The 13,724-nt window shown below is 36.4% G+C and overlaps 1 protein-coding gene and 1 pseudogene across 1 annotated transcript; both read right to left on the minus strand.

Moving 5' to 3' along the window:
* Positions 1–481: 481 nt before the first annotated feature.
* On the minus strand, positions 482–8,718 carry LOC107915542 (MDIS1-interacting receptor like kinase 2-like; annotated as a pseudogene).
* Positions 8,719–9,908: 1,190 nt separating this feature from the next.
* LOC107915164 (L-type lectin-domain containing receptor kinase SIT2) lies at positions 9,909–12,360 on the minus strand. The gene has a single exon (XM_016844325.2). The coding sequence runs from the start codon at positions 12,235–12,237 to the stop codon at positions 10,084–10,086; it is 2,154 nt and encodes a 717-aa protein (XP_016699814.2). The 5' UTR covers positions 12,238–12,360; the 3' UTR covers positions 9,909–10,083.
* Positions 12,361–13,724: the final 1,364 nt, after the last annotated feature.

Below are 13,724 nucleotides of genomic sequence, written 5' to 3' on the forward strand. Positions count from 1 at the left end.
AATTTTTCAATAATCATTTCAACTAGCGCCTATTGCCAAATTTTTAGGTCGCTACACCGACAATCAGCAATCACTAAACCGAATAAAGCCAGGATAAAAGCCTCCCGAGCAAACTATAGCCCCAGCCATGCCAGCCCCATAAGCACTGGTCAAATGGAAAAAAGGAAATTTTATTGAGTAAAGGAGTAAAACATTAAATATTATACAGGAAATTGAAAAGGAATACAAACAGTAACTTAACAAACATGATAGAATATGATACAGAATTTAACAAAACAGTAAATATTATACCTAAAACGGGAATTGAGTACAAGCAGTAACTTAACAAACATGAAAAGTACTCAACAACTTCAATGCTTTCTTCTATTCCAAGTAGTGAAACTAGGAAAATACTTGCAATCCTGCTACAGACCCGAGTCAGAGGAAATCTTGATTGTCTGATTAAGCATCTCATTCACAACAAATGCTTTATATTATTGGAAGGCCAAAGATTTTCAAATCGAAGCTGAGAAATAAAAGATAACTGAAGGAAGAAAGAAAAAAAAGAGTAGATATAAAGCATATATACATACCTTACTTATGGGAATATGACCCAAATTGTAGCACCTTACTCAGCCATTGCAAATTACATGACCCAACGATTCTCCCAATTTTACGGTCGAGAAAGGACTTGACAATGGAAGGGATTGACGAGAAAACGCTTGAGCAACTTGTTGCATGGTTGGCCGATGTTGGGGATTGCCATTCAAGCATGCAAATGCTATCTTTATAGTAGAGACTACGCCCTCTGCAGCTTCAATTTCTGGTGGTGAGAGACGTTGATCTATCACATCCTTAAGTAAAACATGTTGGTCATTTGACATAAATGGCAATGTCGATGCCGATGCAGATGATGACAAATATGAAAGAAGGTCGCCGGGATGCCTCCCCATGAGAACTTCTATCGTTAGCACCCCAAAACTGTAGACATCACTTTTCTTATCTATTCGCATTGTATACGCCAACTCTACATTAAAAGAAATACTAATCAGAACTATATTTATAACATGATGAAAGGCTTTTCTAGCCAAAAAAAATGATATTAATTTATACCTGGAGCTATATACCCGTAGGTGCCCGCAAGTGAAGTCCAATTGGAGGAGTCGGCTTTAAAATCCTAGCAGTGCCGAAATCAGAGACACGAGCTTCATAGTCCAAATCCAAGAGAATGTTGTTGCTGGAAATGTCTCGATGAGCTATAGGTTGTGAATGGTCATGGTGCATATAAGTCAAAGCATTAGCCAATCCTTTAACAACATTTAGCCTCTTCTTCCAATCCAATTCCTTTGCTTGTTCATTGTTGCTTAAGACCATTCTCAAGCTTCCCCTTTCCATGAACTCATAAACCAGAAAAGAATGCTGTGGGTGTGAACAAAAACCATACATCTGTACAATGTTATGATGCCTTAGTTCTAATAAAGCAATAATCTCGCTTTCAAAGTCTTTTAAGTTGTTAATGAGTATGCCGTCTTCAGACTGGTGAAGTTTCTTCACAGAAACCACTTGACCAGTTGGCAATGCAGCTTTATAAACACTTCCATATCCTCCTGAACCAATGCAATAGTCAGAGCTGAAATCTTCAGTAGCTTCAATGATGCTGCCATGGAGTATTCTTCCATTAAATCCCAATATAGTGAAAATATCACCATCTTGTTCCTCCATTGGCTCGGATTTTTTTGTTGGTGTTTTCTTGCAAAAAGTAAGGAAACTTGCAACCAATATAAACAACAAAATCAATAGACCACCAAACAGTGGAAGCACAAATAAAATGATCAGTTTGGTGCTTTTTGTATGACCATGGTTGTCTCGAGAAGGAAGAACGCAAGGTATTAGTCCAGTGGCGTTACCATATATATAGGCCTTTATTGTTCCTTAAGGCATTAAATGTATTGGAACCCACCCACATTGTTTGAAAAGTCAAAAAGGGTGGGCACCGAAAGTAGAAAGTAAGATTGGTTGGCAAGTTGGGTTAAAAGTTAGCATGGGATAATTGCAATTTTGGTCCCTAATTGTATAGGGACATTGCAAGTTGATCCTTAAACCTCAACTATAAATAGGCCTAACCATTTCTTACTTTCTTCATCCCACACTTGCCATTCTCTACTTAAGGCAATTGTTCTCTCTCCCTATTTGTAAACTTTCACTTGTATTTTTGGAGTGAAATATATTTGGTAGTGCCCGAGGACGTAGGCAAAATTTGCTGAACCTCGTTAAAATTCTAGTGTTCTTTATTTTTGTTCTGCATATTTTGCAAGTGTCATTGTAGTGATTTATTGTGCTATTAAATTACGATAGAGGGATATTCTGGCTAGGAAAGGTCTGGTATGTAAGCGATCCTCGTGATCCACCTCTCTTTCCTGGGAATTGAACTTAGTGTGATTTTTCAGTACAATAATTTTACTCTTTCACACGCTTCCGCGCAACAATTGGTATCAGAGCCAGGTTCGTACTTGGGGAATACGACCGTTTACGGTACTATTCACGTATACGGCACTATTTACATATACGGTACTATTCACATATACAGTACTATTCACGTATACGGTACTGTTCACGTATACAGTAGTTGGGATTGAGGAGAAAAATGGCAGCAGCATCGTCATCAACAAGGACTACTGTGACAAATGCAAAATTTGAAGTAGAGAAATTTGACGGTACCAATAATTTTGGTATGTGGCAATTTGAGATCCTGGATGTCTTATGTCAGCAAGAGCTAGATATAGCCCTTGAAGAAAAACCTGACAAGATGGATGACAAGGAGTGGGCCAAGATCAATAGACAGGCGTGTGGTACAATCCGCCTATGTTTGGCCAAAGAGCAGAAGTACTCTGTCATGAGGGAGACATCAGCGAAGAAGTTATGGGATACACTGGAAGAAAAGTTTCTAACGAAAAGTCTTGAAAATAGGCTTTATATGAAAAAGAAACTTTATCGATTCACGTATGCACCCGGTATGTCGATGAATGACCATGTGAACTCATTCAATAAAATTTTAGCAGACTTGCTAAATTTGGATGAGAAATTTGAAGATGAAGACAAGGCATTATTGTTGTTGAATTCCCTTCCTGATGAATATGATCATCTTACCACCACATTGCTTCATGGGAAGGACACGATCACATTTGATGCAGTCTGTAGTGCGTTGTATAGATCTGAGACTCGAAAGAAAGATAAAAGAGATCACAGAGATACAACCGCAGAAGTCTTAACAGTAAGAGGTCGTTCACACAGCAGCAAATCTGGTAGAAGGGGAAAGTCCAAAGGGAGACCCGCCAAAGATGAATGTGCCTTTTGCCGTGAAAAAGGGCATTGGAAAAAGAATTGTCCTAAGCTACAAAAGGGCAAGGCTATTTCTAATGCATGTGTAGCGGAGCATGATGAGGAGTCAGACTTTAGCTTGGTTGGCATGGCAATGGCATGTCAAACGGATGAGTGGATTTTGGATTCAGGATGTACTTACCATATGTGTCCTAATAAGGACTGGTTTTCTAGTCTTAAAGAGCTAGAAGGTGGAATTGTTCTTATGGGCAATGATAGTGCTTGTAAGACAATGGGAGTGGGTACAGTCCAATTGAAGAATCACGACGGCTCAATCCAAGTCTTGACAAATGTTCGCTACGTACCTAGCCTGAAGAAAAATCTCATCTCATTAGGTGCCCTAGAATCTAAAGGGCTCACAATCACTTTGAGAGATGGATTACTAAAAGTAGTAGCTGGGCAACTGACGGTGATGAAAGGCACAAGAAGAAATAACTTGTATTTTTTAAATGGAAGTACAGTTATTGGATCAACATCAACAGTTTCTACAAAAGATGTAGATTCAGAGGCTACCAGATTATGGCATATGCGATTGGGACATGCTGGTGAAAAAGCTTTGCAGACATTGGTGAAGCAAGGCTTATTGAAAGGTGCAAATTCTTGCAAAATGGAATTCTGTGAACATTGTGTTCTGGGCAAGCAGAAGAGGGTAAAATTTGGTCCAGCAATTCACAATACGAAAGGAATTCTGGACTACGTTCACAGTGATGTGTGGGGACCTACCAAAGTAGCTTCTTTGGGAGGTATGCACTATTTTGTTACTTTTGTTGATGATTATTCAAGAAAAGTATGGGTGTATCTAATGAAAAGAAAAAGTGAAGTTTTGGATGCATTTCTGAAATGGAAGAAGATGGTGGAGACTCAGACTGGTCGAAAGGTCAAACGACTTCGATCAGATAATGGTACTGAGTACAAAAACGATCCATTTCTACAAGTATGCCAAGATGAGGGCATTGTACGACACTTCACTGTTCGGGATACACCACAGCAAAATGGGGTGGCAGAACGAATGAATCGAACTATACTGGAGAAAGTTCGATGTATGTTGTCTAATGCTGGATTGGGCAAAGAATTTTGGGCTGAGGCAGTTACATATGCGTGCCATCTAATTAACCGTTTGCCATCAGCTGCAATAAATGGAAAAACTCCTATGGAGATGTGGACTGGTAAATCTGCTACTGATTATGATTCTTTGCATGTATTTGGTTCCACTGCATATTATCATGTAAAAGAATCTAAGTTAGACCCAAGAGCAAAGAAAGCATTATTCTTGGGTATAACTGATGGAGTAAAAGGATATCGTCTCTGGTGTCCTGATACAAGGAAGATTGTTTTCAGTAGAGATGTGACTTTTGATGAATCAACCATGTTGAAGTACAAGGATTCACAAAAGGATGACAAAACTAGTAGTACTTTGCAGCAGGTGGAGCTTGAAAAGGTTAACGATGATCCAGCTAATATTGAAGGGACAAATGATGAAGAGGTTCCTACCCAAGAACCTCTACAGCAACAAGATTCAATTGCATATAGAAGGCCAAGAAGAGAGATTCGTAAGCCTGCTCGCTTTGATGATATAGTGGCCTATGCACTTCCAATTACAGATGATGATGTTCCTTCTACTTACACAGAAGTAATAAGTAACCCTGATGGTGTAAAGTGGAAGCAAGCAATGAATGAAGAAATGCAGTCTCTTCATAAAAATAAGACCTGGGAGTTGGTGACACTACCCAAGGGAAAGAAGGCAATTGGATGCAAATGGGTATATGCAAAGAAGGAAGGATTTCTTGATAAAAATGAAATTCGATACAAGGCTAGATTAGTAGCAAAGGGTTACGCTCAGAAAGAAGGAATAGACTACAATGAAGTGTTTTCTCCAGTTGTGAAGCATTCGTCTATTCGGATTTTGCTAGCCTTGGTTGCGCAATATGATCTTGAACTAGTTCAGCTTGATGTGAAGACCGCGTTTTTACACGGTGATTTGGAAGAGGAAATCTATATAACTCAGCCAGATGGATTCAAGGTTGCTGGAAAAGAAAATTGGGTTTGCAAACTGACAAAGTCGCTTTATGGATTGAAGCAATCTCCGAGGCAGTGGTACAAGCGATTTGATCAGTTCATGAAAGGGCAAAGGTACACAAGAAGTAAATTTGATCATTGCGTGTATTTTCAGAAGCTACAAGAAGGAACTTTCATATACTTGCTCTTATATGTTGATGATATGCTAATAGCATCTAAGAGCAAAGTTGAGATTGAAAGATTGAAGACTCAACTCAATCTCGAGTTTGAGATGAAAGATCTAGGAGAAGCTAAAAAGATTCTCGGCATGGAAATATGGAAATATGGAAATATGGAAATATCGACGTACGATTCCATTTTGTGCGGGAAATTATTGAAGAGGGGAAAATTTGTCTTCAAAAGATCAAGACTGCAGATAATCCCGCAGATATGATGACCAAGGTGGTAACAGCAACCAAGTTCGAACATTGTTTGAACTTGATTAATATCCTGCAAGTTTAACAGTTGAAGAAGGCACTATCAAGTATTGTTGTCAAAGGCAGAAAGAATTGTGTGAAGATAAGATTATCCTAATCAAATCTTCAAGGTGGAGATTATTGGAACCCACCCACATTGTTTGAAAAGTCAAAAAGGGTGGGCACCGAAAGTAGAAAGTAAGATTGGTTGGCAAGTTGGGTTAAAAGTTGGCATGGGATAATTGCAATTTTGGTCCCTAATTGTATAGGGACATTGCAAGTTGATCCTTAAACCTCAACTATAAATAGGCCTAACCATTTCTTACTTTCTTCATCCCACACTTGCCATTCTCTACTTAAGGCAATTGTTCTCTCTCCCTATTTGTAAACTTTCACTTGTATTTTTGGAGTGAAATATATTTGGTAGTGCCCGAGGACGTAGGCAAAATTTGCTGAACCTCGTTAAAATTCTAGTGTTCTTTATTTTTGTTCTGCATATTTTGCAAGTGTCATTGTAGTGATTTATTGTGCTATTAAATTACGATAGAGGGATATTCTGGCTAGGAAAGATCTGGTATGTAAGCGATCCTCGTGATCTACCTCTCTTTCCTGGGAATTGAACTTAGTGTGATTTTTCAGTACAATAATTTTACACTTTCACACGCTTCCGCGCAACAAAATGATGCCTCGTGAAATGCCTTAAGGTCTGGAATAGGGCCTTCTAATTGATTATAAGATATATTCACAAATCTTAACCCATGTAAATCATTGAAAGCTTTTGGGATGGAACCATTGAGCATATTGCGAGAAAGGTTCAATATTTCCAAGGACTGCAACTTTCCGAACTGTTGTGGGATATTTCCAAGAATGAATTCTGACTCAAATCTAGACTTTGAAGAGCATTGATGTATCCTATTGAAGATGGAATGCTCTCTCCGAGATTGTTCTTGCTCAAATTCAAATTGATTAACTTCGAGCAATTTCCAAGATAATTAGGAATAGGCCCTCTTAAATGAAGCCAAGTTAAGTCGTTCTAGATTTGATAGAAGTCCAATCTCTGATGGAATTTTGCCTGAAAATTGATTACCACTTAGCAAAAGACGGGTCATCATTTTCAATGCTCCCAGTTCCATGGGAATCTCATCGACTAGATGATTCGAAGAAAGATCAAGTTCTTGTAACTGGGTTGCATGTCCCAATTCGAATGGAATCTTTCCAGAAATATTGTTATTGTTGGAGACACGTAGGCTTGTTAGATTATGACATTGCCCCCAATTTGGAGAAAGTTCGCCATAAAAATTGTTGTCGCTTAATGAAGCATAATTCAAATGTGGATATATACCAAAAGCTTCTGATATATTTCCTGTCTTCCATCCAGCCTAACTCTGATTAAGCTTTTGCAGCTTCTCAAACTTGATGGGATCGGACCTGACAAATTGTTGCTGATCACTGCAAGTCGAGTGAGTACTCCACCGAGGCATAAATTTTCTGGTAATGGACCAGTGAGATGGTTGTTTGATAATTGGAGATTAGTAAGATTACTGTATATTGGAGGAATGGGGCCTGACAAACTATTTTCACGAAGGGAAAGTACTGATAAGCTGCTCAAGTTTCCTATGGAAGTAGGGATTTGTCCAGAGAATGTGTTATTAGACAGATACAATTGACTAAGAGATTTAAGCATCCCTACCTCTTTAGGTATCAATCCAAAAAACATATTGTCAAAAAGGCTAAGAGTAGTTAAGTTGGTCAAGTTTCCTATGGAAGTAGGGATTTGTCCAGAGAATGTGTTACTGGACAGATCCAATTTACTGAGAGATTTAAGCATCCCTACCTCTTTAGGGATGACGCCACTGAGATTATTATCGTACAAAAAAAGATGAACCAAGTTGCTTAAGTTTCCTATCGAAGTAGGGATTTGTCCACAGAATGTGTTATTGGACAGATCCAATTCACTGAGAGATTTAAGCATCCCTACCTCTTTAGGTACCAATCCAGAAAACATATTTTGAGAAAGGGTAAGAGTAGTTAAGCTGGTCATGCTCCCTATATCTCGAGGTATTGAACCAGAAATGGCATTTTCCTCCAGCCTAACACTGAATAGGTCAGTCAAGTTTCCTATGGAAGCAGGGATGGCCCCAGTGAGATGATTTGTTAAAAATTGCAGTGTGGAAAGCGATTTAAGCAATCCTATCTCACTGGGGATAGAACCAGAGAGGTAATTATCATACAAATAAAGATAAACCAAGTTACTTAAGTTTCCTATAGATGTCGGTACAAGACCAGTTAAGCTATTTCCTGAAAAGTCCAACAAAAGAAGTGACCTCAACAATCCAACTTCTTTAGGTATAGAACCAATGAGTCGGTTGCGATTAAGGTCAAGCCTGTACAAATTATGCAATCTTCCTATAGAGGCAGGGATTGGACCACTTAGATGGTTAAGATAGAAAAAGATATTAGAAACTGTACTCAGATTTCCAATTTCTTGTGGAATGGGACCACTAATCTTATTTCTTACTAAGGAGATCAGTTGAAGACATTTCAATAAGCAAATTTCAGATGGGATATGTCCTGAGAAGTAATTGTATGACAAGTCAAGGAAGATGAGTTTGGAAAGGTATCCAATGTGCGAAGGAATGGGCCCATACAGTGAGTTGTTGTGGAGGTTAAGCTCAATCAAGTTAGGGAAGGAATGGAAGTTGAGATTATGACGTGTACCTTTCAATCTCAAACCATACCCTGTGAGGCTTAGATTGGTGATGCTTCCGACCTTATCGCAAGTGATTCCAACCCAATTGCAGTGGCTACTTCCGACCCACAAAGAAGAGAGCAAAGTTTGTGTGGTGTTGTCGAGGCTAGCTTTCCATTTTAAAAGAGTATCAGCTTCCATGGAAAATAGCAAAATAGCAAAATATATATTTAGTGTTTTTTTTCAAACACAAAATATTAATTCTAAGATCATTTGAATTTATCATTGTGAGCAAAGCTTTGATCTTTTAGTTTATTTATTTGTCATCCTACCATCATCAAATCTTGATTGTAGCTAAAATGTCACTATATTTAGTAAATTCATTTGAATTTATAATTGTGAGCAAAGCTTTGATCTTTTAGTTTATTTATTTGTCATCCTATCATCATTAAATATTGATTGTAGTTAAAATGTCACTTTATTCAGTAAATTTAATTTTTTTTTGAACTATAAGAGTAGGGCAAGCCCTAACAGCAACGCGATTAACGCGACTCAAATCCAATTACACTCAGGATGATGAATATTCTAACCATCAAACTAACACACAAAATATTAATTAATTTTAAAAGCTACGTATGCAGCTACTCTATATTTACTTTCCCAAATGATGTTCTATTTAATGTTTAAATTCATTGTTCCATCTCACGTCAGTTAAGAAATATAGAAAGGTGGTTTTTACCATAATATAAATCTAAACAAATATGTATATTTTTATGAAGGATACGTAATCTAACATTTAAAAAAAAAAAGTCGCAAAAGTTGAAATTTAATAAATATTTATTAAATATAACCTAAAATGATTGCACACGGATATTTATATTAAAATACGACTTAACAGAAAAAGTAAACAATGTGAAGTGATAAGATTGAAATCTTAAAGGTAAGTCCATTTCTAGTAGACTTAATTAATCTCTTATAATCGTCAGCTGCCATCATCGACTATTGAATTTCAAATTTTCTAGCTTTGATTTTGTTGTTTCACTTAAAAAGAGAAAAAATAATTGATGGTTTTTTTTTTAAGATTTAATTATAAAATTTGCCCCCAAAAATACAATATGGTATGCTTTTGTTGTACATAGTACAGGGATAAAATGAGATGAAATTGATAATTTAGTTGACACTTTAAATTAAAAAAATTAAATATAATTAAAGGTTAATTTTGTATTCAAACCTTTGTAATTATTGTTACGTAATCAAGAAAATTAGGAAATCCAAGGACTTCAAACACATTGAGGATAGGTTTTATGGAACATTAAGATCACATAATTAATTTTATTTTTGTTCAATAAGATCACATAATTGAATTTAACTGAAGTGTTACGGAATTTGGATTACTAACAGATTAGAGGGCAATTTTCTCTAATGTTTCTTTTCATTTTTCAAGCAGTTACTAAAATTTTCAGTTAATATACAGTGAAAATTTCATTTTGTTCTCTCAAAATATTTATAATCCAAAAAAAAAAGAAAAAAAAAGACAGAAGGAACAAATTTCCATTAAAACACTCATCAGCGACCTATATGAGGAACTGTATCTGTACTCGACAAGGAATTCATGGAAAGATCCGTCCCAACTGATGAAGAAAACGAAACTATACAATCTGAGGCTACGTTACTTGCTGAAGATACGTTAATAGCAGTGCTGTGAGGAGATAATGGTAAGGTTTGAAGGATAGAAGATGGATTATTTTGGGCATTGTCTAGTGGTATATCAGGCAAACTGGCAGTGCCTTCCAGATAGCTCACCGCTTCTTTAATGGTGGGTCTCAAATCTGGTTTGGGGTTGGAACAAAGCAGGCCAAGTTTCACAACCTTCTCAATCTCCTCCACCACGTAATTGCCTTGTAATCTTGGGTCGATAACATCAACAATGGCATCTCTTTTCCAGCACCTATTGACTAAATCAACTAGAAAAATGTCTCGGGGTGGTGCATTTGGTTCAAATGGCTTCCTCCCACAAGCAACTTCAAGAAGAAGAACCCCGAAAGCAAACACATCGGCAGCTTTAGTAGCCCTTCCCATTCGGATGAGTTCCGGATCGATATATCCTAGTGTTCCTACGAGGCGAGTCGTTTGTGGATCGCCGTCACGGTTGTACAATCTGGCAAGACCGAAATCTCCGAGCCGTCCATTTAGATTGAAATCTAAGAGAACGTTGCTGGCTTTGACGTCTCTATGGAGCACAACTTGTTCCCATTCTTCATGGAGATAAAGAAGAGCCGATGCCACCCCTTTGATGATTTGGAACCTTTGAAACCAAGTAAGGGTGGGTTTATCATCGTCGAAGAGGAACTTGTCAAGGCTGCCATTTTCCATAAGATCATATACCAAAATGAGTTCTTTCTTACGCCTGCAATACCCAAGAAGCCGCACCAAGTTCCTATGCCTTAGTCTTCCCATGCTAACAATCTCTGAAACAAACTCCTTCATCCCCTGATTTGTTTCATGGGATACTTTCTTTACTGCAATTTGTTCATTGGAATAAGGGAGTGTACCTTTATAAACTTTCCCGAAACCTCCCGATCCAAGAAGCTGCTTGTCTTTGAAACCTTTGGTCGCTTTGTACAGTGTCTTGTAAGAGAACCTTTGAGGTCCATATTCCTTTTCCCAGTCTTCATGTACTTCCTTGTATTTCGTCATCCTGTAAACATATGCTGCTCCAATGATTATTAACAGCAAAGCAACAGCTGCAATGATCGAAATCAATCGAACTGTATTTCTTTGTCCACCATTTTTGGGAAGCTTTGGAAGCTTGGATATGTCAAGGCCTTGTGCTTCTCCGCCTCTATTGAAGCTCCAGCCCAGAATATAATGGCTACTACTAGCGCTTTGAATTGAACCAGTTGCAGCAGAGAAACCAACATACATGACATCCTTTAGAATACCCGAGAGATCGATTGATGTCGACAAGAGAGGCTGGTCTGGTTTTGGAGTTTTATCTGGCGCCAAGGTTATGTTGAGCAGTTCTTCTTCACCATTGTAGTCTATCCAAACCTGTATTGGATGTCCATTGTTGAGGTCCAAAGTCCTATTCTTCCTTTCTTCATTAGAAAAATATCCCGCCCGAACGGATTTGTTTGATATCACGCCATTCAGATCAATTCCTACATGATTGTCATCTATGTCGCCCATGTCAAGACTGAGGATGGTATCAAACTCCACAGCGAAGAAATGGTTGAAGGAATTGCCATTGTTTGACTCATTAACGAGTCCCAGAAATTCGACTGCCTCAGCATGGCTAAAATCCGTGGATTCTGATATGACAAAGGCAAGTCCATGGCCACTAGATTCTTTGGATCCAGGAACGATGGCGATTACGAAATTCGTGGAGAAGGAAAGAGATCCAGCTGAACTTGAAGACGAAGAAACATTGAAGTTTATAGGAGATGGGTAGAAAGCATGGCCTTTCAGCCGTTTTATATTATTGGTGAGCTGCAATAGACCATTGGAGCAGATGTTGGCACTCCCATCAAGTTGTAGTTTCGCATCACGGAAGCCATGGTTATAAATGAATTCTTCAGCTTCCTGAGCCTCTGCCATGGAAATCACAGCCAACAGGCACGAAAACAGCCAAAAATGGACTGATGTAAAAGCAGGAGCCATTGTTAAAAGACTGAAAAGCTTCCTGGGTGTTACTGTTGAAGAGAAGAACCTGCATAACATAAACTTTTTATTTATTTCCTGGAACAACAACTTGCAGCAATTTATTAAATGAATCTGTCAAGAATAATGTTATGTATAGTAATTCAACGATTTTAATTTTGAAAGATTCAATAGACAAAATTATCGAAATCATGCATGTCACACCAAAGGGAAAATTTAGGTTATATTCACCTAAACATTGGGTCAAACTAGTTTCATTTATGCTTTAATTGCCCGCTACATGCGTTTTTTTCTTTCTGAAAATTTAAAAAATATATATTTGAAGTTTAAACTACCAAACAATTTCTAAAGGGAAAAAAGTCCAACAAATGGCAAACATTATCGTGCAATTTTCGAAATTACAACACATTGCCGTAGTTACAAAAGTAGCACGGACTTGCTCTATCATTTGACTTTTGAAAAAGCTTCGTTTCCACTCATCCGCGAACCGGGGAATTTAGATTTTTTTACTTTAATTTCCACTACTTTTGGGTTAAAAAAAAATTTTAAACAACTTAGATTATATTTTATTTTTATTAATAAATAAATAAATAAATTTTTATATGTTATATTAAAAAATAAATTGATCATTTCTGTTAAAATTTTCATTTATTTTTATTGTTAAAAACTGATATGATTGATAGAATAACCAAATAATTACATATGATGTGTCGTGTATTTCTCATGTTAACATATACAAATTAGTTTTTAATAGTAAAATAAATAAAAAATTTAATAGAAAAAACCTGTTTACTTTTTTGTTTAACATATAAGGACAAATTTGTCCATTTTTTGAGCAAAGAGACAAAATATAATCTAATTCTTAATATAATAGCCTCCATAATACTTTTATCGTGCAAGTAATGAACTTTTATTTATAAACCTTTAAATAGATAAAAGACATTTAATTGAGACAACTTCATATTATTATTTATATAATGTCAAATTTAACCCTCAATTTAGCTATTATTCTTTTTATTAATTAAATTTGATCCTCAACCTTTCAAAAAAGAGTCAAATTATTTTTTTAGCGAAGATACTGACTAAAACATTAATTTTTTAAACAATATTGGTGTGACAACCCACACCGTAGTCCACGTATACTTTCATGTTGACATGACATTATTTGTCTCAACAAATAAATTTAAAAATATAAAAATAAAAATATTTAAATTAAAAAAATTATTTAAAAAAGTTCATAAAAGTCTTAGAAAATTAGCATGAAGTACATGTGGATTGTTATTTGAGCCATCATGTTTAAAAAAATAACGTTTTAATAAATGTTTTCGTTAAAAGAACAACAATTTAACTCTTTTAAAAATATTAATGGTTAAATTCAACTTTTTTTAAGGTTAAGAGTTAAATTTAGATAAAAAATAATGGTCAAATTGACAAAAACAATAAGCATTAAGAACTAAATTTAATATTATATAATTTTTTTTGTAAATAAAGCTTATTAATTTTGAAATTGGAGAGTTTGAAAAAAGCAAATCGATCTAATAACGTTT

This window comes from Gossypium hirsutum, chromosome D10, assembly GCF_007990345.1.
Source record: "Gossypium hirsutum isolate 1008001.06 chromosome D10, Gossypium_hirsutum_v2.1, whole genome shotgun sequence".
Taxonomy (NCBI): Eukaryota; Viridiplantae; Streptophyta; class Magnoliopsida; order Malvales; family Malvaceae; genus Gossypium; species Gossypium hirsutum.